This window comes from Sinohyriopsis cumingii, chromosome 18 (assembly GCF_028554795.1).
Source record: "Sinohyriopsis cumingii isolate HCF-2022 chromosome 18, ASM2855479v2, whole genome shotgun sequence".
Taxonomy (NCBI): domain Eukaryota; kingdom Metazoa; phylum Mollusca; class Bivalvia; order Unionida; family Unionidae; genus Sinohyriopsis; species Sinohyriopsis cumingii.
This window is the reverse complement of record NC_142978.1, coordinates 52,833,314-52,858,393: the sequence shown is the minus strand read 5'-3', so window position 1 is coordinate 52,858,393 and position 25,080 is coordinate 52,833,314. Positions and strand designations below refer to the sequence as shown.

The 25,080-nt window shown below is 35.7% G+C and overlaps 1 protein-coding gene across 1 annotated transcript in view; it reads left to right on the top strand.

Annotated features, from left to right (window-relative positions):
- The window catches only part of LOC149776652 (calcitonin gene-related peptide type 1 receptor-like), a 168,591-nt gene that overhangs the window by 123,165 nt on the left and 20,346 nt on the right, over positions 1–25,080 (top strand). Inside the window, exons 4-10 of the mRNA XM_089941179.1 lie at positions 5,354–5,445; positions 10,709–10,800; positions 11,740–11,893; positions 15,273–15,423; positions 16,232–16,292; positions 21,263–21,329; positions 23,227–23,309. Coding sequence (XP_089797305.1) covers positions 5,354–5,445; positions 10,709–10,800; positions 11,740–11,893; positions 15,273–15,423; positions 16,232–16,292; positions 21,263–21,329; positions 23,227–23,309 — 700 coding nt within the window. The remainder of the gene's footprint in view (positions 1–5,353; positions 5,446–10,708; positions 10,801–11,739; positions 11,894–15,272; positions 15,424–16,231; positions 16,293–21,262; positions 21,330–23,226; positions 23,310–25,080) is intronic.

Here is a 25,080-nt window from a genome sequence, read left to right as displayed (position 1 = left end):
CAGTAATGGATAGTAATGGACAGTAATGGATAGTAATGGGCTGTAATGGACAGTAATGTAGACGAATATACTGTAATTTAAAAGAAATTACAGAAATGGAGTAAATTAATGTAACTAGTTTTAAAAGATTTTAATCCAGAAATATTAACAGAAATATTTTTAGAAACATATTTACGTTTTGTTTCATCACGATTGTTATTTTAAATTTTACATTCCAGACCACATGAATCACTATCCCTCTGACTTTATCAATCTTTTATCCCACTCATTTAATTATATGTATGTATGTCAACTGTCTTGACTTTTTTCGAGACCTCAAGCCTGTGTGTTCATTAATTATGTTTATAATGGAGTAAAACTTGTAAGCTGAAAAACTTCTGTCCAATCCTTTTGCTCAATATAGACATGAGATCTTCTGGGGAATAAAATATGTGTAACAAAATAAAATATATATGATGGCACTTATGAACGGTATATACTAATCTATGTTATCAAATAATAATATAGTTGCATAGGTATGGAACTTAATAAATTTGTCATTTTATTTCTGTCTTCATTTAAGAGACTCCATTTAAGTGTTCGTTTTTTCAAAACTTTATATAAAAAATAGTTAACTGATTTATATTTTAGTACTAATAGCTGAAACATTTTAATTGCGTAACCACTAAAACTAGTACAGTGTGCTTTCATTAAACGCCGCATTCACACCTGAACATTAATATAATTGAATAGAGGTATCAACAGTATTATGTTACAGACTTTAATTGATATATGGACAATACTACTTGTTACCAACTTTCGCTAATGTTTAAACAGTGATTTTTAATGTAAATAATTGGCCTCGAGATAAAAAGAATGAGAAGACTCCGATAGACATATTTTCCTTATATATATAAAAAGGTTGTAGTCAAACCAAAAACCAGTTTTCTATTCACTGTTAAAATTCTCAATTTTGTGGACGTTTGTGATATCAGAATGGTAAAAGGAAAGAGCAAGAAACAGTTTTCTTGCGGTGACTGTAAAGCTTGTGAGTTGGGCTGTCTTTTATGTGAGGTTTGTCTTCTTTTGAATTGCTTATATATTGTTAAGTTTATATTTAACTATCTTTAATTTATATCATTGTTATTATATTCTCCCTACAAATGTTTTGAGCTGTCAGTACAATCATTCATTTCAATATGCAAACCTCCTGTTTGCTGTGTTCAACATTAAACAGTATCTACATAAAATGCATAATTGCCAATAAAATTTATCAGTTGTTGCCATTTATAATAAACACAGTTCTTCAATAATATTCTATCAAATGTGAAAAGGAAAAATGATTAGAATAATATATAACATGTTCTCAAGCGCATATATGTCCTGTTTGTGTAATGTTAACATCAATTGTGTAAAAAATTTAATATCAGTACATTTCTTAAATTCAGTGAATTGGTAAAGTAGATTTTTTCAGTATTAATTGCATTTTATCATTAGCTTTATTATCCGATTGATTAATGCATGTCCTTGATCGCTTTTTTGATTGATGAAAAGTACTCTTCTTGCGAGCATGCTGAACATCCAGTCTACCAGTAGACGCAATTGCTACTGACATCTTGTTCCTGTACCATACTGAGAAAGGGATACCATTTAAGAACAAATGGGGACGGAGACTGTCTTTTCAACGCCGTCTCAATCCTCTTATGCGGTAATGAATCCAAGTCTGTTGAACTGCGCTACAAGACAACTTTAATGATGGTGCTAGAAGAGACAACGATTTTAGGGCATCCAAAGAGATCAAGTATTCAGTTGTTGTCGCCAGATTATTTCGATGCCGCATTAAATCGCGTTCAAATTGGGAACATTTCCTCGGCATGGACTATGATTGCCCTTTCCATGGTTACGAAGCGTCCGTTATGTAGTGGTTATCCAGCTGTAAACGGGACAAAGGACAAGGCATTTAGGACCATAAAACAACCTTCAACTATGCAGCAGAAGGATCGATTGTTTCAGTGATGTGGAGCAATGTAACCAAACCAGCTAATGCTTTTTTGTCAAATAAAAAAAATTAAAAAACTAAAAATAAACATGGACCCCTAACCATTTCATGAAAATAATGTCAATGACACGCCCGTCAATAACTGGACCATCAGTGAACCATCAATCAGTAACTAGACCATCAGTTACAGGACCGTCAGTGAACCTCCGGCGTCCGTGAACCACTAAGCAGTAACCCAACCCCGGCACTGGTCCTCAAAGTAAATTCACAGCGTCAACTAGTATCCTAGCCATCAATGCCTAAGCGTCAATCAGATGTCGGTGACTGGCAGACTCCGAAAGGTCGCTGTTGCTCCTCGTGAACATTCAAAAATAATGTTTCCACACACGTCAATTGTTCGAACAGATATAACAGCCTATTTGACAAAGGTGACACCAAAGACCTCGCACTGAAATCAGTAAAGATAAACAAAGTCAGTTGGGACAATGGTTGTGTAACAAATAATGAATCAGCTTCAATAGTTGAGAAATCTGGTAAGGTTACTGTTGCTGGGTCTCACAGTGGGATGTTGAAGAATGCGAAGGTTATGGACATAACAGAAACATTGAGAATTTTAAAACCAAAGGAATATCACAGTGCACTACCACGTGTACCACCTGGCATAAAGGAAAACGTGTTCTTTATAGTTGACAATACACTAAATGAGGAGAGAACGAAAACTGGTAAGACGAGAGAGTTTTGGGATGACTGTGGCACATGGATGAAAGATACTTCTCCCACAAATTACTGTAACACTAGACGAGAAACTGGTAAGCGTTATAAAGAGAGGCGAACAATACTGCACTGAAAAACAATTAAACGGTGTGCGCGTCTACCGTCCACGTGAATCACAGTCAGATGCTTTGGACATGTTAGTTGTGCATCGGGCATATAGCAAGCACAAGAACTCTCTAAAATACAAGCGACGGGTAACTTGGATAGGAAATGTGCAACACTCTATGACACTATCTAAGTCTGTCTCGATTATGGAGTATGCTGGTGCATTTCCAGGGAGAACAATTCTTGCAAATACATTAAAACCTGAAGTACACGAAGAATACATAAGGATTCCACAAGGCGTAAAAGTTGTGGCTGCAAGGATGATAAAACAGGACTCCGCAAAGAAACGGGTACAACAAAATAAACCAAGGAGAAGATGTTTATGACATTCCCGGAAATATCAAGGTTGTCCAAAATATTAAACACAGACAAATAAGACAAGAACGGAAACCAGCCAAAGACATTTACAACAGAAGTTTTGCCGACCACATTCTACATGTAGAAAGTAAAGTGTATTCTCGTCACCCTTTCGTTAAAGTTGTCCGACACGTTGATTCCGGCCAGTCCATCGTTCTGTACCCTGACTCCCAGATACATGATATTAAACGATTATGTTGTACGATGGAGGGAACAGCATAAGGTGTGGACAGAACATTTAATCTTGATGAAATGTATTTAACATCAACAGTGTTCAAAAACAGAGCACATTTTGAGTCTCCTATTCTGTTCTACATGGTAAATCTGACTTTTGAAACTTACAATGCTTTCTTCTCACAAATTGCCAGTCATTTCACAGATGAAGAATAGAAACCATGATTGTCGGCTCAGATGACGAAACTGAGATTCGTAAAAGTTTAAAGTGGTCATTCCCTGGAGCGACACAGATTGTTTGTACACTTCACTTGAAGAAAAACTTCACTGAATATTTAAAAAATAGGATCGGTGTCAATGTGCAAGATAGAAAATCAGTTGTAAACACCCTTTTCGGTTACAAAGAAATTTCACAGGCCGGTAATGCTGTAGTATTAGAAGCAAGAATAAAACGTGAAACAGATGTAATTTCGGAAAAAGCGTCGGGTTTCCAGCCATACTCCGAAAAACGAATGTTACCAATTTTGAAAGATCATGTTAACTTTCCTGCGAGGGTACAAAGTGTAGACGCCCAATGGACAAATAATAATGCCAATAATATCATGAAGATGTAAACCAATTGAAAGCAAAAAATATATCCGATTTGATAGACGTAATACAATCGATTGTCATTTCCCAGTATAAAGACACCGAAAGATCATTGATTGGAAGAGGCAATTTCAAGCTGGCATCCAATTATATGCACACAGAAATTATACTGCCGTGTTGTGTCAGGAAACAGAAACTGAACGAGTAGCATTATTTAGAAACCTTCTCAAAGACAAATGAAAAATACGCTAACGGTACGGTCGACAAATAGTAAAATTAGTATACAAAAAACACCTTCCGAAGGGAGAAAAAACAAACTCACCAGAGAAAAAGAATGAGATCTGAGCGGAGTCACACAATAACAAGATAAAAAAGGTGGACAGTCCTAGTTAAGAACATATATATATATATATATATATATATATATATATATATATATATATATATATATATATATATATAGAGAGAGAGAGAGAGAGAGAGAGAGAGAGAGAGAGAGTTGTTTCCATGTATTGTCATTATTTTAATTAAAGCGTATTATCAGCACTAATAAAAGATTATAACAACCACATTTGTATCTTATGATCTATATATTTAAGTCCGTAAAATAAAATTATAATATTTAATGTACATTACTATAATTTCTTTCGCAATATTGTATTGTTGTCCCATTACTGTCCATTACTCTCCATTACAGTACATTACTGTGTTTATGGAGACCTAGATGTAATCGAACGTACCTGCCAGACTTCTTACAATATTCACTCTTGCCTAAAGATCTTCTGAGGTAAAAAATGAGAAAATCGCCGTGCAGTCCACTCAGGAATATATTGCGATTTTTAAGGGTATGCATGTTTGCCCAATAATGTTGGTTTTGCGTAACGTAATAGTCTGTTACTATATAAGCAAAGGACAGAAACCGGAGCTTTCTATTTTGAAATCTCGCACCCGACGTCATTGGTCTATATACGTGATGGAGGATGTTGATACAGGGAAGAATGCATTTCTGGCCTCCATTTCATCGAAATTGTGAAATAATTAAACTCCATTACAATATCGTTTAAGCAACGTTATTAATATTGCCCTAATTCTGATAAAACGAGTGATTATGTTCAGATGGATGGGAAGAAATTCATTATTTGATGCTAAAACATTAAAATGTCATTTTAATTGTGTAAAGCCCAGTAAAACACATTCAAAACTGAATCACTACAATATCCCTGTAATACGCACATATAACCAATTTTATTTGACTACAATGTTGTGAGACCTAAATCCTGAAAGCAGAATTTATTCCCCCTTAGCCACTCACACCCGAATTAAGCTTAAAATGTGCTCTTAGATTCTTAATATTCATAGATTTCTTAACGCTTACAGGATCTGCAGTAAAGTCGTGCCTAGCCAACGGAACATGGATGACGAAAGGGGGGAGCAAGTGGACCGACTACACTCCTTGTCTTGATATCGATGTAAGTAAACAACACAAGTTATAAAAATAAAGTGGCTATATATAATTTTCTGACTTGATCACATACTATATTTTGAAGGCATGTGTGTTAAGACCGTAAGATTCTCCGTGCATAGGTTGGTAACTATATTTCCTAAGATTGTCCTTACACATACATGTAACTGTATTTTGATTAGGACTGAGGGAGGACGCTAAGATCCTTGACACATATACAACTTGCTGTATTTCCTAAAATCGTCCTTCATCAGCCAGGTTATTGTATTTCCTAAAACTTTCTTTTAACAGCCGGGTTGCTGTATTTCCTAAAATCGTCATTCAACAACCAGGTTACTGTATTTCCTAAAACTTTCTTTTAACATCCCTTTTGCTGTATTTCCTAAAATCGTCCTTCAACAACCAGGTTACTGTATTTCCTAAAATTTTCTTTTAACAGCCAGGTAGCTGTATTTCCTAAAATCGTCCTTCATCAGCCAGGTTACTGTATTTCCTAAAATCGTCCTTCATCAGCCAGGTTACTGTATTTCCTAAAATCGTCCTTCATCAGCCAGGCTACTGTATTCACTAAAATCGTCCTTCAATAGCCAGGTTACTGTATTCACTAAAATCGTCATTCATCAGTCAGATTGCTGTATTCCCTAACATAGTCCTTCAACAGTCAGGTTACTGTATTTCCTAGAATCGTCCTTCAATAGCCAGGTTACTGTATTTCCTAAAATCGTCCTTCAATAGCCAGATTACTGTATTCACTAAAATCGTCATTCATCAGTCAGATTGCTGTATTCCCTAACATAGTCCTTCAACAGTCAGGTTACTGTATTTCCTAGAATCGTCCTTCAATAGCCAGGTTACTGTATTTCCCAAAATCGTCCTTCAACAGTCAGGTTACTGTATTTCCTAGAATCGTCCATCAATAGCCAGGTTACTGTATTTCCCAAAATCGTCCTTCAACAGACAGGTTGTTGTATTTCCTTAGACGGTCCTTCAGCAAAGATCTTAGTTTATATCCGAAAATCGTTAATCAACAAACAAATAGATGTATATTTTTGGGATAGTCCTTCAACAGACATGTTATTGTATTTCCTAAGATCGTCCTTCAATGGACGTGTTACTTTATTTTGCAAATGATTGACTCGTATCGTGATCGCTTCTGGTTAAAACAATTAGCTGCTGTAATTTCCAAACATTTAATCTCACTCTATAAATTGCACAGATGATCGCAGGAATAGAATAGCTCGTGGCAGTTATCTTGTTTTTACGAACTATTTCGATCGAATTTAAATCGTTTAGATCCGTGAGGAACTGTCATACACATAAAGGATGACAGCTAACCACGTTCATCTCTCTAGGGTTCTTGAAAACAGATGCCTTTAAAATTTGTTTAATTTAAGTCAGAGCATTGTTAAATATACTCATTTAAAACGCGTCAGCATGTTTTTCGATTTAAAATATTGAATTAGTGATTTTGTCGTGTATTTATTCTGCCGATTGTTGAAGTCATGACGCAGAAACATGACTGGTGTTATTTAAATCATTATCGGTTTCAGCCGTAAATTTTAGTTCACAAAAACAAGACGGTGCATTTATATAATGAGCTTACTAGATACTGACAGTTCTATTTCCATTTCGAGAGACAAAATCATCATGCACTGTGTTATGACTATATAGTTTTAAACAACAACATAAAACAGAAACAAGAGAAAACCAACAAGTTTTGTAAAATTGAACAAATAATTGATTTCCCTAAAATACAAACTGAAAATGTAAAAAGAAGAACTTACAGTATTGCGAATTAAATCCAAAAAATATACTAGAATTACTAAAACAAGTCCTAATGAATAACGCTTTGAATAAACTTTAGTAGTATTCCAAAATAATTTCCAATGCTGAAGATGTTGATGTGTCTGTAGTGACCGGTAGTCTCTAATGTACTAATGTACCAATGTCCTGAATTGTAATAATATGCCAGCAGTCTTTTGTTGAATCAAACTAATATAAGCCAAGGTTCCTTTGTTTGAATTCACTATCAATACTAATTAATGTCTCCTCCCAAGAATATTCTGGAGCACTTTACATTTCCAGAGAAGAATAACTAAAATTAAATAAGTTCAGCTTCAGTCAAACACTAAACACAGCAATGATTCTGCTTCAAGATCATACAGCTCGAAGAAATAATTGTCCAGGTAAACAAGGTTATAAAGCCGTTCTCCCTGACCTAGGCCACAATTAGTATTTTCTAAGAGAAAATATTACCTAATGGAAAATTTAATTCTAGAAGATACCAAATGTTTTCAAGATAAATTTTGATACTATAATTATAATGTAGAACGTGGGAAACACAATGTCCGTTACTCAGACCAAGATAAATAGGTTTACTTATATTGATAATGATCCTGATATTAACCCATACTCAAAGAGAAAATATGATCAATGTATTAATTGTTTACAGAATTAAATATGACAATTCTGTCTGTGTAGCAGGATCTTAACTTTTAGAATTTTACATATTCATGTTTTCATTGGGCAGAACTATATATTTTTTGATTTTATATAATTAATATTCATTGCTAGCTGAAATAAAGTCACCAGTTGGAATTGTTTTGTTCTTACATTGCACACATTTAGCCTATTAGGCAAACTTAAACCAGAATTATCTGTTTAGATTTTGTTCACTCTGGGCAATGAGGCTACCCTGATTAATGTTCATGCTAATTTTTTCTAATTATAGGACAAGAAATAAATAACTTTGTTATTGATCAGTTTACAACTTGTTTGTAAAACAATGTATTATAAACAGCATATAAGTGATAAATAATGAGTCCAATACATTATTTGTGAAGAGTGTTGGGTGATTTGTGATAAACAATCAGTCCAATAGATTATTTCTGAAGTGTGCTAGTGATTAGTGATAAGCAATCAGTCCAATACATTATTTCGGTTGAGTGCTGGTGATTAGTGATAAATAATCAGTCCAATACATTATTTGTGAAGAGTGGTGATTTGTGATAAACAATCAGTCCAATATATTATTTCTGAAGTGTGCTAGTGATTAGTGATAAGCAATCAGTCCAATAGAATATTTCGGTTGAGTGCTTGTGATTAGTGATAAACAATCAGTCCAATACATTATTTATGAAGAGTGTTGGTGATTAGTGATAAGCAACCAGTCCAATAGATTATTTCGGTTGAGCGCTCGTGATTAGTGATTAGTGATAAACAATCAATCCACTAGATTAGTTCTGAAGTGTGCTGGTGATTAGATATAAACAATCAGTCCAATAGATTATTTTTGTTGAGTGCTGGTGATTAGATATAAACAATCAGTCCAATAGATTATTTCTGACAAGTGTTGGTGATTAGTGATAAACAATCAGTCCAATAGATTATTTCTGAAGTGTGATGGTGATTAGTGATAAAGAATCAGTCCAACCGATTATTTCTGACGTGTGATGGTGATTAGTGATACACAATCAGTCCAACATATTATTTTCGAAGTGTGCTTGTGTTAGGACTGCAGTAAAAAAAAAGTGTTTGATGATTCCATTTCAAGTATTAAAATGTAACCATAAGATAAGGGTACAGAATGCAGGAGAAATATAACATTTGTCATTAGTTATTGTTTTATAAGATAATATGAACTTCATGCACAAGAAACCCAATTTTAGCATCAAAACTGGACTTGTTTTGCCTGTTCTGGGAAGAAAGAGCAAATGTTGTGAAAATTTATGTAATCACGCACTGCCTTTCCAGAAAACTGAAAACGATGGTCCCGAAAATGTTTTTAAATGTGAACAGTCGGATACAACTGGTTTGATTCCCGTTGCATTTAAATACTATGTGGAATATAACTTGATTCCTGTGGAATTTAATACCACGTGGCATATAACTTGATTCCTGTGGAATATAATACCACGTGGCATATAATTTGATTCCCATTGCATTTAAATAATATGTGGCATATAACTTGATTCCTGTGGAATTTAATACCACGTGGCATATAACTTGATTCCTGTGGAATTTAATACCACGTGGCATATAACTTGATTCCTGTGGAATTTAATACCACGTGGCATATAATTCGATTCCCATTGCATTTAAATAATATGTGGCATATAACTTGATTCCTGTGGAATTTAATACCACGTGGCATATAACTTGATTCCTGTGGAATTTAATACCACGTGGCATATAACTTGATTCCCATTGCATTTAAATACTATGTGGCATATAACTTGATTCCTGTGGAATTTAATACCACGTGGCATATAACTTGATTCCCATTGCATTTAAATACTATGTGGCATATAACTTGATTCCTGTGGAATTTAATACCACGTGGCATATAACTTGATTCCCATTGCATTTAAATACTATGTGGCATATAACTTGATTCCTGTGGAATTTAATACCACGTGGCATATAACTTGATTCCCATTGCATTTAAATACTATATGACATGTGATCTTTGTGATCTACATCGGCAGTTCGTAGGTATGATTTATTATATAAGATTGTATCACAAGTGTTGCTTGTAGAAATGTTTTCTATTTCAGGAGCTGAAAACTACAATGTTTCTCAAGCAGGATGCAATGTAGTCAGACTCAGCGTCCTTGTACCTTCACTCACATTTATATATCATGTGGCGTATGATATTTATTCCCATCGCATTTAAATACTACATGGCACATGGATTGATTCTAATTGCATTTAAAAAACAAGATGTGACATATGACTTTATTCCCCAAACAATTAATTAGCATGTGGCAGCTGACTTGATTCCCATCGTATTTAAATACCACGTGGCATATGTTTTGATTCCCATTGCATTTAAATACCACGTGGCATATGACTTGATTGCCATTACATTTAAATAGCACGTGACAAATGATGTGACTGCCATCACATTTATATTCCTCGTGGAATATGCTTTGATTCCCATTGCATTTAAGTACCAAGTGGCATATGACTTGATTTCCATTACATTTAAATAGCACGTGGCAACTGATTTGATTCCCATTGCGTTAAAAGACCAGGTGACATCTGGTTCGAGTCATACCGCATTTCAATATTACATGGCATATGCTTTGATTCCCATTGCATTTATATACCACGTGGGATATGACTTGATTCCCATTACATTTAAATAGCACGTGGTGTGTGTGATCTTTGTACGTTACATAGCCTTGTGGCCATTCTGAAGTTTTATTTATTATATCAGAATGTATCATTCTTACAAGTATTGTCTGTGGAAATGTTTTATATTTCAGGAGCTGAAAACCACAATATTCCTCAAGCTAGGATGTAATGTAGTCAGCCTCAGTTTCCTTGTCCCTGCACTCGGGATATTTTGTTATTACAAGTATGTGTTACCCTGACTTTAATTGGGCATGTTGTTATTACAACTAAGTGTAACCTTGATTTTAAATGGATTGCTAGGTTTTGATGTTACAAGTGTATCACTTACTTTAAATGGATTACTGCGCTTTAAATGGGTTGCTGCATTTTGTTAGTACAAGTAAGTGTGAACCTGAATTTAATGGGTTACCGGGGTTAATTTGGACTTCAGGCTATGTAACTCTTCATGTCTGTCATGCACTAAGACTCTCCATAGCATAATGACGCCATTCAACAAATGCTTAGGCAATCATTTTTAAAGCGATTAGGGAAAGATTTGACGATTGCATTACCCTCTCAAGACTGCTCGTCATGTTTGTGGATAATTACTAATTATAAATGACCATATTCTCTCTCTCTCTCTCTCTCTCTCTCTCTCTCTCTCTCTCTCTCTCTCTCTATATATATATATATATATATATATATATATATATATATATATATATATATATATATATATATATATATATTCGTGATGTTTTACCACTTTGCGAGGTGTTCTTGCTATTGAGAAAATTTAGAAAGAATACTCTAATAGTTTTGAAAATAAAATTAATCAAAGGTGAATGTATATACACTAAACGAATTAATGAAATATGATCTTTGAGATAACTGCCTTAACGTATATAATATTTTCCAAGGAATTATATTGGAAATTGTATTTGATGGACTACTTTTTTCCTAAATTAAAATAAGCATGATTTTCGAGACTAAAATATTTTAGGTAGATCAAACTCTTCCATAACTAGATGATAAACAGCTGCTATTTGCCCTTTTCAAGCGATAAACTTCTGCTATTTTCCCTTTTCCGGTAAAGAAATATATATTTTCCCTTCTCAGGTGATTAATATCAGCCATTTTCCTTTTTGCGGGTGATATATATCTGCTACTTTCCTTTTTCCAGATCTTTGAGAAAGCAGCACAGGATACGACTCCATATTAATTTCTTCCTCTCCTTTACATTCAGCGGAATATTTTACATAATCTGGGACATGTTGGTGACGTACGATAAGCTCACGAATCCCATGGTAACAGATACTCTTCTGTATGAAAACCACGTAAGAACTTTAACCCTAATTTAGTTCACGTCATACTTGTTCTTGTAGCATGCAGTGAAAGTTTACGATTATACTTAGGTCGTATTTTTAAATGTACGGAATTAGAAATTCGGAAATAAAATAGATACATTGAAGCAGTAGTTTAAGAGGAATTTATCCAAATGTCTATTCCATGGAAGGATGGGTTAACTCTCTTGGACTGCGTCATATTACAGTATTGACAATGTGGATCGGTGGCTTCCATCTCCTTGACAGCGACATATTCCATCCTTGACAACGTGGATCGGTGGGTTAAAACTCTTTTTGACAGCGTCATATTACAGCCTTGACGATGAGTATCGGTGGGTTAAATCTCTTTAACAGCGTCATATTACAGCCTTGACAATGTGGATCGATGGGTCAAATCTCTTTTTGACAGCGTTATATTAGAACCCTGATAATAGCCATATCATCAACATGTCCAACCCAGACTGCATATGACTGGCATATGGACTTTATTTACCACTTTATCATGCAGCATTCATCTTCGTTAGCATCATAACGTTCATTCATAAACATTGTTAAGACGTATCGAAACATTACACTTGATAACGCCATATAGCAATGTCAGATAGTAGTACACTAAATAACGCCATATAGCGATGTGACATAGTAGTGGACTAAATAACGCCATATAGCGATGTGACATAGTAGTGGACTAAATAACGCCAGATAGCGATGTGACAAAGTAGTGGACTAAATAACGTCAGATAGCGTTGTGACAAAGTAGTGGACTAAATAACGTCAGATAGCGTTGTGACAAAGTAGTGGACTAAATAATGCCAGATAGCGATGTGGCATAGTAGTGGACTAAATAACGCCAGATAGCGATGTGGCATAGTAGTGGACTAAATAACGTCAGAAAGCGTTGTGACAAAGTAGTGGACTAAATAACGCCAGATAGCGATGTGACATAGTAGTGGACTAAGTACAGCAACGTCACTTAGTTGTACACTGAATAACGCCATGTAGCAATTTCACAGACTAATATACTAAGTAACGCAAGATAACGATTAAACGTAGTAGCATATAAATACTAAATAATTCGAGACAGTGATGTCATAGAGTAGTATTGTGTCCCTAACACATGAGAAAAGGACCCTAACACTCGTGCTCGTTTGACATGAAATTATGAGACTTATTGAATAAATATTTGTCACATTTTGAAGTCAGTATGTTTTTCAATAATACGTTATGCCACTCTCTGGAATCAACATGTGTAATAAAACAATATGCCACTCTCTGAAATCAGCATGTTGTCTAAGAAGACCCCTGCCACTCTCTGGAACAAACATTAGTTAAACATAATGCCACTGTCTTGAATCAATGTGTTGTGTAACATTATGCTCGACTCTAGAATCAACGTGATGTGAATTAAAACATTATGTCAGCATCTAGAATCAACGTATTGTGTAATAAAACATTATGCCACTCTCTAGAATCAACGTGTTGTGTAATAAAACATTATGCCAGTCTCTAGAATCAACGTGTTGTGTAATAAAACACTACGCCACTCTCTAGAATCAACGTGCTGTGTAAGAAAACATTATACCAGTATCTAGAATCAACATTTTGTGTAATACAGCATTGTGTCAGTCTCTAGAATCAACGTGTTATGTAATAAAATATTATACCAGTCTCTAAAATCAGCGTGTTATGTAATAAAATATTATGCCAGTCTCTAAAATCTGCGTGTTGTGTAAGAAAACATTATACCAGTCTCTAGAATCAAAGTGTTGTGTAATAACACATTATGCCAGTCTCCAGAATCAACGTGTTGTGTAATAAAACAGTATGCCAGTCTCTAGAATCAATGTGTTGTGTAAGAATACATTATGCCAGTCTCTAGAATCAACGTGTTGTGTACGAAAACATTATACCAGTCTTTAGAATCAACGTTTTGTGTAATAAAACATTATGTCAGTCTCTAGAATCAACGTGTTATGTAATAAAACATTATACCAGTCTCTAGAATCAACGTGTTATGTAATAAAACATTATACCAGTCTCTAGAATCAACGTTTTGTGTAATAAAACATTGTACCAGTCTCTAGAATCAACGTGTTGTGTAAGAAAACACTAGCCAGTCTCTAGAATCAGCGTGTTGTGTAAGAAAACATTATGCCAGTCTCTAGAATTGATGTGTTTTGTAAGAAAACATTATGCCAGTCTCTAGAATTGACGTGTTATGTAATAAAACGTTATGCCAGTCTCTAGAATCGATGTGTTGTGTAATAAAACATTATGCCAGTCTCTAGAATCAATGTGTTGTGTAATTAAACAGTATGCCAGTCTCTAGAATAAACGTGTTGTGTAATAAAACATTATGTCAGTCTCTAGAATCAACGTGTTGTGTAATAAAACATTATGCCAGTCTCTAGAATCAACGTGTTATGTAATAAAACATTATACCAGTCTCTAGAATCAGCGTGTTATGTAATAAAACATTATACCAGTCTCTAGAATCAACGTGTTATGTAATAAAACCTTATACCAGTCTCTAGAATCAACGTTTTGTGTAATAAAACATTGTACCAGTCTCTAGAATCAACGTGTTGTGTAAAAAAAACACTAGCCAGTCTCTAGAATCAGCGTGTTGTGTAAGAAAATATTATGCCAGTCTCTAGAATTGACGTGTTGTGTAATAAAACGTTATGCCAGTCTCTAGAATCGATGTGTTGTGTAATAAAACATTATGCCAGTCTCTAGAATCAATGTTGTGTAATTAAACAGTATGCCAGTCTCAAGAATCAACTTGTTGTGTAAAAACAATCAACTCGTTCATAAATTGCACACTAAATGTACACTAGTGGAAGTTTCTTTCGACAGGGTTTTGGCAGACCCGATTGTAAAGACTTAAGAAACTTTTCATTTTATGGTGTGCTATTGAAGTCGAAATTCGACAAGAGAGATTTTATCCAGAAGATCTAGAGTCGACACATTTGACAGAGACAAAAACTGATATCCTATTTTGCAAGGATTTATGTATCATTATGAATGACAAAAGCTTTACGTGTACGTTCTACATCAAGTAGAAAATTTGCTTTTTTATATAAATCAAAAAATGAAATTCACATATGAACACCATACCTCTCTTTCTCCATTTTGCATCAAACAAAAATGTAATGCATTTTATAGTTATATAAACCTATGTCTCAATTTGTTCTTTAGCTTTGATATAAAGAGAGTTCCTGATTCTGTGAAGAATATGGAGCATTTTAAAAATAACTTCTTTTCAGGTTGACATTATCCAACGAATTTGTTTTTAAATGATGCTTAACGGAAGGAAGCTGACTAAATAATTTGATGCAAAATAGCTCGGTTTGATTTTGTATTACAGGCTGGCTGTAAATTATTATCTTTCCTGAAGATATATTTTACTAGTACAAACTACATGTGGATGTTTTGCGAAAGCTTCTACCTACATCGACTGATAACCAACGCATTCTCACCACCCAAATCCCTGCTATGGCTATATTTAACGGGCTGGGGTAAGTGAAAGCTACAGAGAATTTTCATTGGTCACTCGGAGTAGTTACTATTAATCTTTCAAATCAGTCACAAATACAAGTAATTAATATCGCCATGTTTGACATAATCAAAGAATGAAAACTTTTATCACATTTATAAATCTGACAATAATTATAAGTTAGATTTTAGGAATGTAATAATGTAGTCATAAACGGAATCTTCCCGCTAAATAATGGATACGACACATCATTGGTAGGAACTATGCATTCAGTCCTCATTACTATATGATTTTGAAGATTTTTTGCGTTATTTCTGATTTTGAAGATTCTTTGCGTTATTTCTGATTTTGAAGATTTTTTGCGTTATTTCTGATTTTGAAGATTTTTTGCGTTATTTCTGATTTTGAAGATTTTTTGCGTTATTTCTGATTTTGAAATTTTTTTGCGTTATTTCGCTGATTACATTGAGAGTCAAAGATGAAAGAAGAATCGTGTATTGAAGTTTACTAATGCTTATGTCAGCATTCATTGGCAAAACAACAATAACTATAACTAATACTTGATATTTTATTATAATGTTTGCACCAAGTTGTGGGTTTTCAAATAATACATTTATAACATTTGCAACTCTTTTATTTGTTATTTCCTTTAATATTCTTAAACTTTGAGATCTTTTAGATTTCAGTATACCAGTTATCAACATCACTCATCAGGCTAGGTTTTACAAAAATGTATGCAGACCACCTGGATTACGTTTATGAATATAATTAGTGGAAACAGTGTCGGGTTAATTGCTTTCACACTAGTTTGGTTAATTTCTTTCTCTTAGGTGTGCCACTTATTTTCTGTATTACGTATGCCATCATAAGAGGAATCCTGGCTAATGAGAGGTAATTATTTTTTTACCTTTGGTGTACATTGTCCTTTATATTTCATACAAGAGATGAAGTGCATGAACTATCTCCTTTCTCTTGCGTGACAGCATAGACTTTAGGCTATGTTTCACCTGTCTTTATGTGTGTGTTAGCATAGACTGTAGGTTATGTTTCGCCTGTTTGTATGTGCGTGCTAGCATAGACTGTATGTTATGTTTCGTCTGTTTTTATGTGCGTGCTGACAGATTTTAGTTTATGTTTCACTTGTCTTTGTGTGCGTATCAGCTTAAACTTTAGGTTAGGTTTCACTGTGTTTATGTGTATATCATAGACTTTAGGTTACATTTTATTTGTGTTTATGTGCATGCCGGCATAGAATGTAGGTTATCTTTCACCTATTTTTATGTGCGATTATTTGAATTCGACTACTTAGGCAAAATGTTTCCACTGAGTTTGGGACACTTTGGTTATTCAACAGAGCATTGTATTAATACACTAGATATGGCTATTAATACACTTTATATAACTGTTACTAAACCTTGTACGGATGTTATTCCATATCATATAGTTATCAATTGATTTCATGTGGCTACTTATAAACTTCAAATAACTGTTATTACACTTCATATAGCTATTAATACGCTTTATATGGATATTAATACACTTCATATAGCTCTGATTACACTTCATATGGCTATTAATATGTGACTATTAATACACTCCCTGTGGCAATTTATCCACTTAATACACTTCGTATTGATATTAATTCACTCATATAGCTATTCATACATGCACACTTCATATAGCTATAAATACCCTTCATACGGCTATTAATACACAAATATAGCTATTAATTCATATACACTTCGTATGGCTATTATCACACTTATATGGCTATTAACAGACTCGTATAGCTATTATTACATTTCTACTTCATATGGTTATTAATACACTCATATGGCTATTGATACACTTCATATGGCTATTAGTACAACTCCTGGGGGTAACCGACGGGTCTCAAATCCTCGGTGAGTTAGGGATTGTCACTCATTGCATGTGAAGCCTGGACCCGGCGGACTTCGCGGAGGAACCACCAGCTGGTCAACCGGCAAAAAGGCGGACCCAGCAAAGCGTTGTGGAACGCTAAAAGCACAGCAAGACACGTAGGACGCCTTGGTCATCCACTGCATCCAGTCTCCATTCCAGTTGTCTTGACTACGTCTTGCCACTGGATAAAGTGGGGCCTGGACGAGAGAGTGAGGCTGACGCAGCGCAATTCTCCCTCACTTTAATCCAACTCACGCGCAAGTCATTCATGTCATCATGCGTGTCCAAGTCCTGCTCTGATGGGCGAGATATGCGAAGCGGCTGGTGTGGATGCTCTGGTAGCCGTAGTGGCGGACCTTGCTCGCTAGCGGTTCAGGCCATAGGGTCATCTTCCATTGATCTTAAGCAGAAATGGATCTCGGCAGCCGTCTAAGCGATTAAGCAAACTTCTTCAGGATAGCGGTGCTTACCTCAGTAGCCTGAAGAAGAGACTTAAAAGGTGCCCTAAAAAAGCCTGCTTCAACTACCCCGACCAGCTTACCGCAGCTGGAGTGAATCCCATTCTGGCGGCCGAAACACAAGGAAAACCCGAAAGGTTTCACTCATTCTAAGTGCGTGGAACATACGCACTCTGTTGGATCGTGCAGAGGCTGACAGACCGGAGAGAAGAACTGCCCTGATTGCAAAAGAACTTGCTCGTTACAAGACAGAGATAGCAGCCCTGAGTGGGCCAGTTGACTGAAGCTGGAGCTAGATACACCTTTTGCTGGAGTGAACGTAGCACCGATGACCATAGTGAGTCTGGAGTTGGCTTCGCCGTTATGTCGAGTTTGGTGAATAAGCTCTTCATCTTACCAAAGGGAATTTATGACCGCTAATAATGCTGAAGCTACCATTACATGTTAAAAAGTAAGCCACACTCATTAGTACTTATGCACCAACCATGACCAACGTGGAGGAATCCAAATCATGTTCTACCAGGATCTGGAAATTTTGATTTCTTCGGTACCAAAGTCAGTCAAGCTGATCATTCTTGGTGATTTTGACGCCAGAGTTTGCGAGGACCACATGTCGTGGGAGGGAGTTATTGGTAGACATGGTATTGGCAACTGCAACAGCATTAGACATTTGCTTTTGAGGATGTGCGCAACATATGATCTCCTGATATCAAACACCGTCTTCCGTCTACATAACCATAATAAAACAACTTGGATGCACACACGGTCTAAGCGTTGGCATATGATCGATTACATCTTAGTTCATGGGAATGACAGGCAGGATGTCCGGGTGACCAATGCTATGTGTGGTTCTAACTGAATTAAACTCCCAACGCGACTCAACGTCTCTAGACTGAAAAGTCTGCAACACTGAGCAAGCTCTGTCTGAAGCTCTGACAAGCCAGCTGGAAACCACAACCCCTGATACCAACGACATGGAGAAATGCTGGGAGGCCTTCAAACATCTGGTGTACTCTATTGAATTTGAAACCCTTGTCATAATTGCGCGAAAGCACCAAGACTATTTTGACGATAACTGTGAAGAAATAAGTCCATGTTTGAGGAGAAGTATCGTCTTCATCGTGCGTACATCATCGACCCCATGTCCGCTGCAAAGAAAATCTCCTTCAGCAGAGTCCACCAAGCTGTACAGACGAAACTGCTCGAGATGCAGGACACACGGCTGAGCCGAAGGGCTGATGATATTCAGTCCTTTGCCGACAGACACAACATCAACAATTTCGTTAGTGCTCTTCGTGATGCTTATAGTCTAGTAACAGCAGGCACATCACCACTCTTTAACACAGATGGCAGCACACTTATAACCGAGAAGGAGAAGATACTGGATCACTGGGCGGGACACTTTGATGGTGTCCTCAACAGATCCTCTTCCATCAACGATAAAACGAGCAACCGTCTACCCCAGGTGGAGATCAACGAGAGACTGGCTGACCCTCCAACAGTGCTGAAAACTCACAAGGCTATTCAGCTCCGGTCTAGTGGGAATGCTTCAGGAGCAGACTCCATCCCAGCTGAGATCTACAAGTATGGTGGGCCTAAGCTAGTGGAAAGACTAACAGATATGTTCTGTGAGATGTGGAGGCAGAAATGCATACCCCAGGAATGCATAGATACATCCATCATCCACATTTACAAACGCAAAGGCAATCGCCAATCCTGCGACAACCACATAGGAATCCCTCTACTCTGCATCGCAGGAAAGATATTTTCCAGACAACTGCTGAACAGACTCACAAAGTACATTGATCATGGTCTAATACCAGAAGGTTAGTGTGGCTTCAGAAGGAACAGGTGATATTTAATACCAGGCATATGCAAGAAAAGTGTCTTGAACACAATGTCTAGCTATGTACCACCTTCATGGACATAAGGCATTCCACACTGTCAGCCGGAAAGACCTTTGGAAGATCATGGCGAAATTTAAATGTCCAGAAGTCTTCATAGAAATGGTGAGGCATTTTCATGACGGCATGCCGGCCGCAGTCAAGGACCAGGCTAACTATTCCGAACCTTTTGCAGTCATGAATGTTGTGAAACAAAGATGCGACTTAGCCCCCACTCTCTGCAGCCTCCACTCTTGAGCAATGTTGATGGATGCTTTCAAGGACAGTGATGTGGGAGTAGGTATCTGATACCGTCTGGATAGAAAGTTGTTCAACCTGAGGAGGTTTCAAACAAAATCCAAAGTCCAAGTTGCGAACATTCGCGACCTCCTATTTGCAGATGACTGTGCCCTCGATTTCAGCACGGAGGCGGGCATGCAACAGAGCATGGACCCTTTTTCCACAGCGTGCACCAACTTCGGAATCACCATCTCTACCGGTAAGGCTGAGGTTCTGCATCAGCCAGCTCCCGGAGAAAATTCCCTGGAACCATCCATCACTGTCAATGGTCAAAAGCTCAACTATGTGTAGACTGGTTCACATACCTCGGCAGCACCGTCTCACAAGCAGTCCACATAGACGATGAGGTCAACACTAGGATTGCTAAAGCCAGGGTGGCTTTTGGCAGACCCCGGTCAAACTTTTGGGATAGGAGAGACATCAAGCTTCCCACCAGACTCAAAGTCGATGCAGCGGTTGTTCTCCCAACACACCTCTATGCTTGCAAGACCTGGACTGTGTATAGCTGCCGTGTTCTTCTATGGAGAATTACAGCAAGGTAAGAGATCTTGCGGGGGTCAAAATAAGGACACCCTCAAGGCCTGACTTAAGAACGTAGGCATTGACATTGACAGTTGGGAGAGTATCGCTGCTGATCGATCTGCTTGGCGCAGTCAAGTTAATGCCGGTGCAGCAGCCTTTCTGCAACATACAGTCAGCAATCTGCACATCCATGTCCCCATTGCAACAGACTCTTCCGCACCCTGATCAGACTGATCAGCCATCTCGGGACCCACCCCCAGTGAATCGATGACATTGAATGGTCCTCATCGACACCAAGGGACGAACATCATCATCATCAGTAAACCTCCTATGGTTATTGATACCCTTCATACAAATACACTTCATATGGCTATTAATATACTTTATATGGATCTTAATACCCTTCATATGGTTATTAAGACATTTCAAATATTAATCCACTCATATGGCTATTAGTATATTTCATATGGTTATTAATACACTCAAATGGCTGTTAATACACTTCCTAAGGCTATTATTACACTCGAATACACTTCCTATACATATTAATACACTCATATATATATATATATATATATATATATATATATATATATATATATATATATATATATATATATATATATATATGTACACTTCATATGGCTATTAATACAACACACATGGCTATAAATATACTTCATATAGCTGTTAATACCCTTCATATGATATGCATAGGATTGTGTTTATAGGAATACCATTGAACTACGTTGAAATTGGTGTCTTGACTTTGCAGCTGTTGGAGCAAAAGCATGGAAGAAGAAGAATGGATAATTTATACCCCAAATCTGACTTGTTTAGTGGTAAGCATAGCTGATAACATGGTAACGTGAAGTGAACATCACTCTCTCTCCTCTTGTGTGAATATATATATATATATATATATATATATATATATATATATATATATATATATATATATATATATATATATATATGCAACGTATGCACTTTATTAATGATATACCACGAGATGTATAAATGATTCATTAAAAGGAAATGAGGTTTGCCGAGTTTCCTTTTGATTATAAATGTATACAACGAGTGGTATATCATTTATCCAGTGTACATGCTATACAAATATTTGATTTATGTCACGTTCGAATACATATATTTGCCCTTTAACGGAGTTAAGATTGACTACAGGCTACTACTCATTGAACGAGTGAATGAACTCATATCCCTTTCGAGAGTGTGCGCAACAAAGTGTAGTTCTGTGCTTTTATTGACTATTCAGAATTGCCTTCACATAGCGATAAGATGATTGTTTTTCTTTCTGAGTTTCTATTTTTATTCACATTATTAAATCAATATAAGACACTTAAGATGTATACATGAAAGAGGAATTTAATGAAGAAAGTAGAGCACTACAAACACATGGTTAGATTCTTGAACACCTAATGCTCAGCTGTTCATGTACCGGCGCATGGAAATTAGTGTGGAATAGAAACAAAGCGTAATTATGAACAAACAAGAGGTAATTAAAACAGTTTGATATATTTACAGTTGATCAAATTCAGTATTCTTCTTCAATCAATATTACCACTGACCATACAATTATCTCTCTCTCTCTCTCTCTCTCTCTCTCTCTCTCTCTCTCTCTCTCTCTCTCTCTCTCTTCATCATTTGGTAGTTTTGATTTAACTTGTATAACTATTCATCGGTCCAGAGACGTATTTTTATGACGAGCGGAAATCCTCTACGCTCTTGTATTCATGGATTTTCGCCCGTATCTTGCTACGATGGTCCAAAGAGAGAGGGGGAGGGGAGGGGCATGGGGAGGGAGAGAGATGCGGCCTTTGGAATTTTCATATTTAATTAAAAGGAATCGATTTTGTAACATTACAATAGATTTAAGGAACGACAACAATGCATTAACATACATTATTTCTGCCTCTTAACCGAGAAATGTGCCGTTGAGTCGACGAGGATATTGCAACTTTGTATCATTGATTAAAACACTGTAGAAAATCCCAAAGAACGTGTACACATACCGTTACGACGAACCATATTTTTGTAGCTTACTTGGTGTAAGTTTAGGTTCAAGGAATTTCACCCAGCCCAAATTTTGTTCTCTCTCTAAACTCCAGATTTCAATGTATTTTGTCCCTTATGAATGAGAGGGGAAACGAAAGCAGGAAGTAATGCAATGAAATTGTGTATTATATTAAATTCATTTAGAAAAGGGGGATTATTTAAACTTTTTGTCGTCATTTTCATACGTCACTGATGTTTAATGTGTGGAAATTCATCATTGATCTATAGGCATAGAATCAACATCATCAGTTGCTAGAATGTTTATAATTGCGCCATGGGCGGATAACAATTTGATATATCAATAGTATTGGTATATCAAATTACTTTATACCAATACTTTAAAAGCCAAGATATATATATATATATATATATATATATATATATATATATATATATATATATATATATATATATATATATATATACATACATACATACATACATACATACATACATACATACATACATTGAAAACAGTAAGTTCTAGTTCAGTTAGTATATTAATTTGTAATATTAAGTGTACCACATATGTTGCAACATTGTATACAATTCCAGCCCCAACCCACTGCATCCAATAAATCCTATTTCATTTATTGCATTAAATTATCTTTCAAAATCTTTATGGCTGAAGATTAAATATATCTCAATGTGTTTTCTTTACAGGCCAATCTTTTCTTTCTATGCAATATATTGCGAATTCTTCTGACACAACTTCAAGTGCATCCAAATGAACCGAGTAATTTCCGGTAAGTAATGATGCTAAACCCTCCGTCATTGCTCTCCCCTACCACGATGGGTCAAAGGTTAAGATGTTTAACACTGACTAGGATGATACTGGTTCCCAAAATCTGATTAGTCCCATGGTCTGTCTTTGTGCAAGGTACTTGACTTGGCAAGATACACCCTACAAGCGTTGCTGAACTTTAAAAACCCAACTCAATCAACCAACTATATTCGCCTCTTCACTAAAAAAACCCCACAACAATGAGGTTATTTTGATTCCTCGTCTTAGAAATATGTACACTTTACAAATATGTTTACTGTGTGCAAATATGTTTACTGTACCAATTTGTATACTGACGTTAGCGCTGAAATCAATAGTGACATCTACCCTAAGGTATGTAACTGGGGTGGTTCAGTGGTTACTTTCAGAAGGATTGATGGAGTGGATATTGGATAAATAACTAGTTATGAAATTATATTTATTTACAATATAAATTTTGTATGATAATGAATTTGGTGTTACTCTGATTTATGAAATTTTGACACCCCTAACTTGGCAATCAAGTTCTGATATACTATCCAATTCAAACGCCACTTAACTAGACAATAACATACCGATATATAATTCAATTTTAACACCACCTAGCAAGACAATCAAGTTCAGATCCACTATTACATTTTGACAACTCAGATGGTCTTTACAAGTAGTCTGTGCATGAACTAAGTACTGATACATCAATGACATACTGAACTCAAAATGAAATATTGAGAAGTGGTTTTGGCTTCTGTTTTACACGTTGGCCCGGTAACTGGGCACATTTGCGCTTTTATGCATCAAACTTTGCTTTTAATATTCTGTTAACATAACGCATATAAAATTGTTCTGTTCATTTGAATAGTTATGAAACTTGTGTTCACTTGAATGTGTATGAAATTGCTCTGGTCACTTTAATAGATGCGAAATTGTTCTGTTCACTTGAATGGATATGAAAATGTTCTGTTCACTTGAATAGGTATGAAATTGTTATGTTCACTTGAATATATATGTAATTGTTCTGTGCCCTTTAGTAGATGCGAGATTGTTCTGTTCACTTGAATAGATGTAAAAAGTGTTCTGTTCACTTGAATAGATATGAAATTATTATATTCACTTGAATAGATGTGAAATTATTATGTTCACTTGAATAGATACGAAATGGTTCTGTTCACTTGAATATATATGAAATTATTCTGTTCACTTGAATATATATGAAATTGTTCTGTTCTCTTGAACAGACACGAAATTATTCTGTTCACTTGAATAGGTATGAAATTGCTCTGTTCACCTGAATATATATGAAATTGTTCTGTTCACTTTAATAGATATGAAATTGTTCTGTTCACTTGAACAGATACGAAATGGTTCTGTTCACTTGAATATATATGAAATTATTCTGTTCACTTGAATAGATACAAAATGGTTCTGTTCACTTGAATAGATATGTTTTGTTCACTTGAATAGATACGAAATGGTTCTGTTCACTTCAATAGATATGTTCTGTTCACTTGAATATATATGAAGCTGTTCTGTTCACTTGAATAGATATAACATTCTTCTGTTTTCGTTAATGATTTTGTTAGACTCTATTGATGTCATTAAACGACTGAAGCTATGATGTTCACATGTGAAACACGAAGTTAGGACAATGTAATCTTTACAAGATTTGAAAATATAGCTTTTATCAACAGGTGTCAATTTCAGATACCATGTTATTCATATAACGAACGTAAACTTGTGAATATACACTGTCTAAC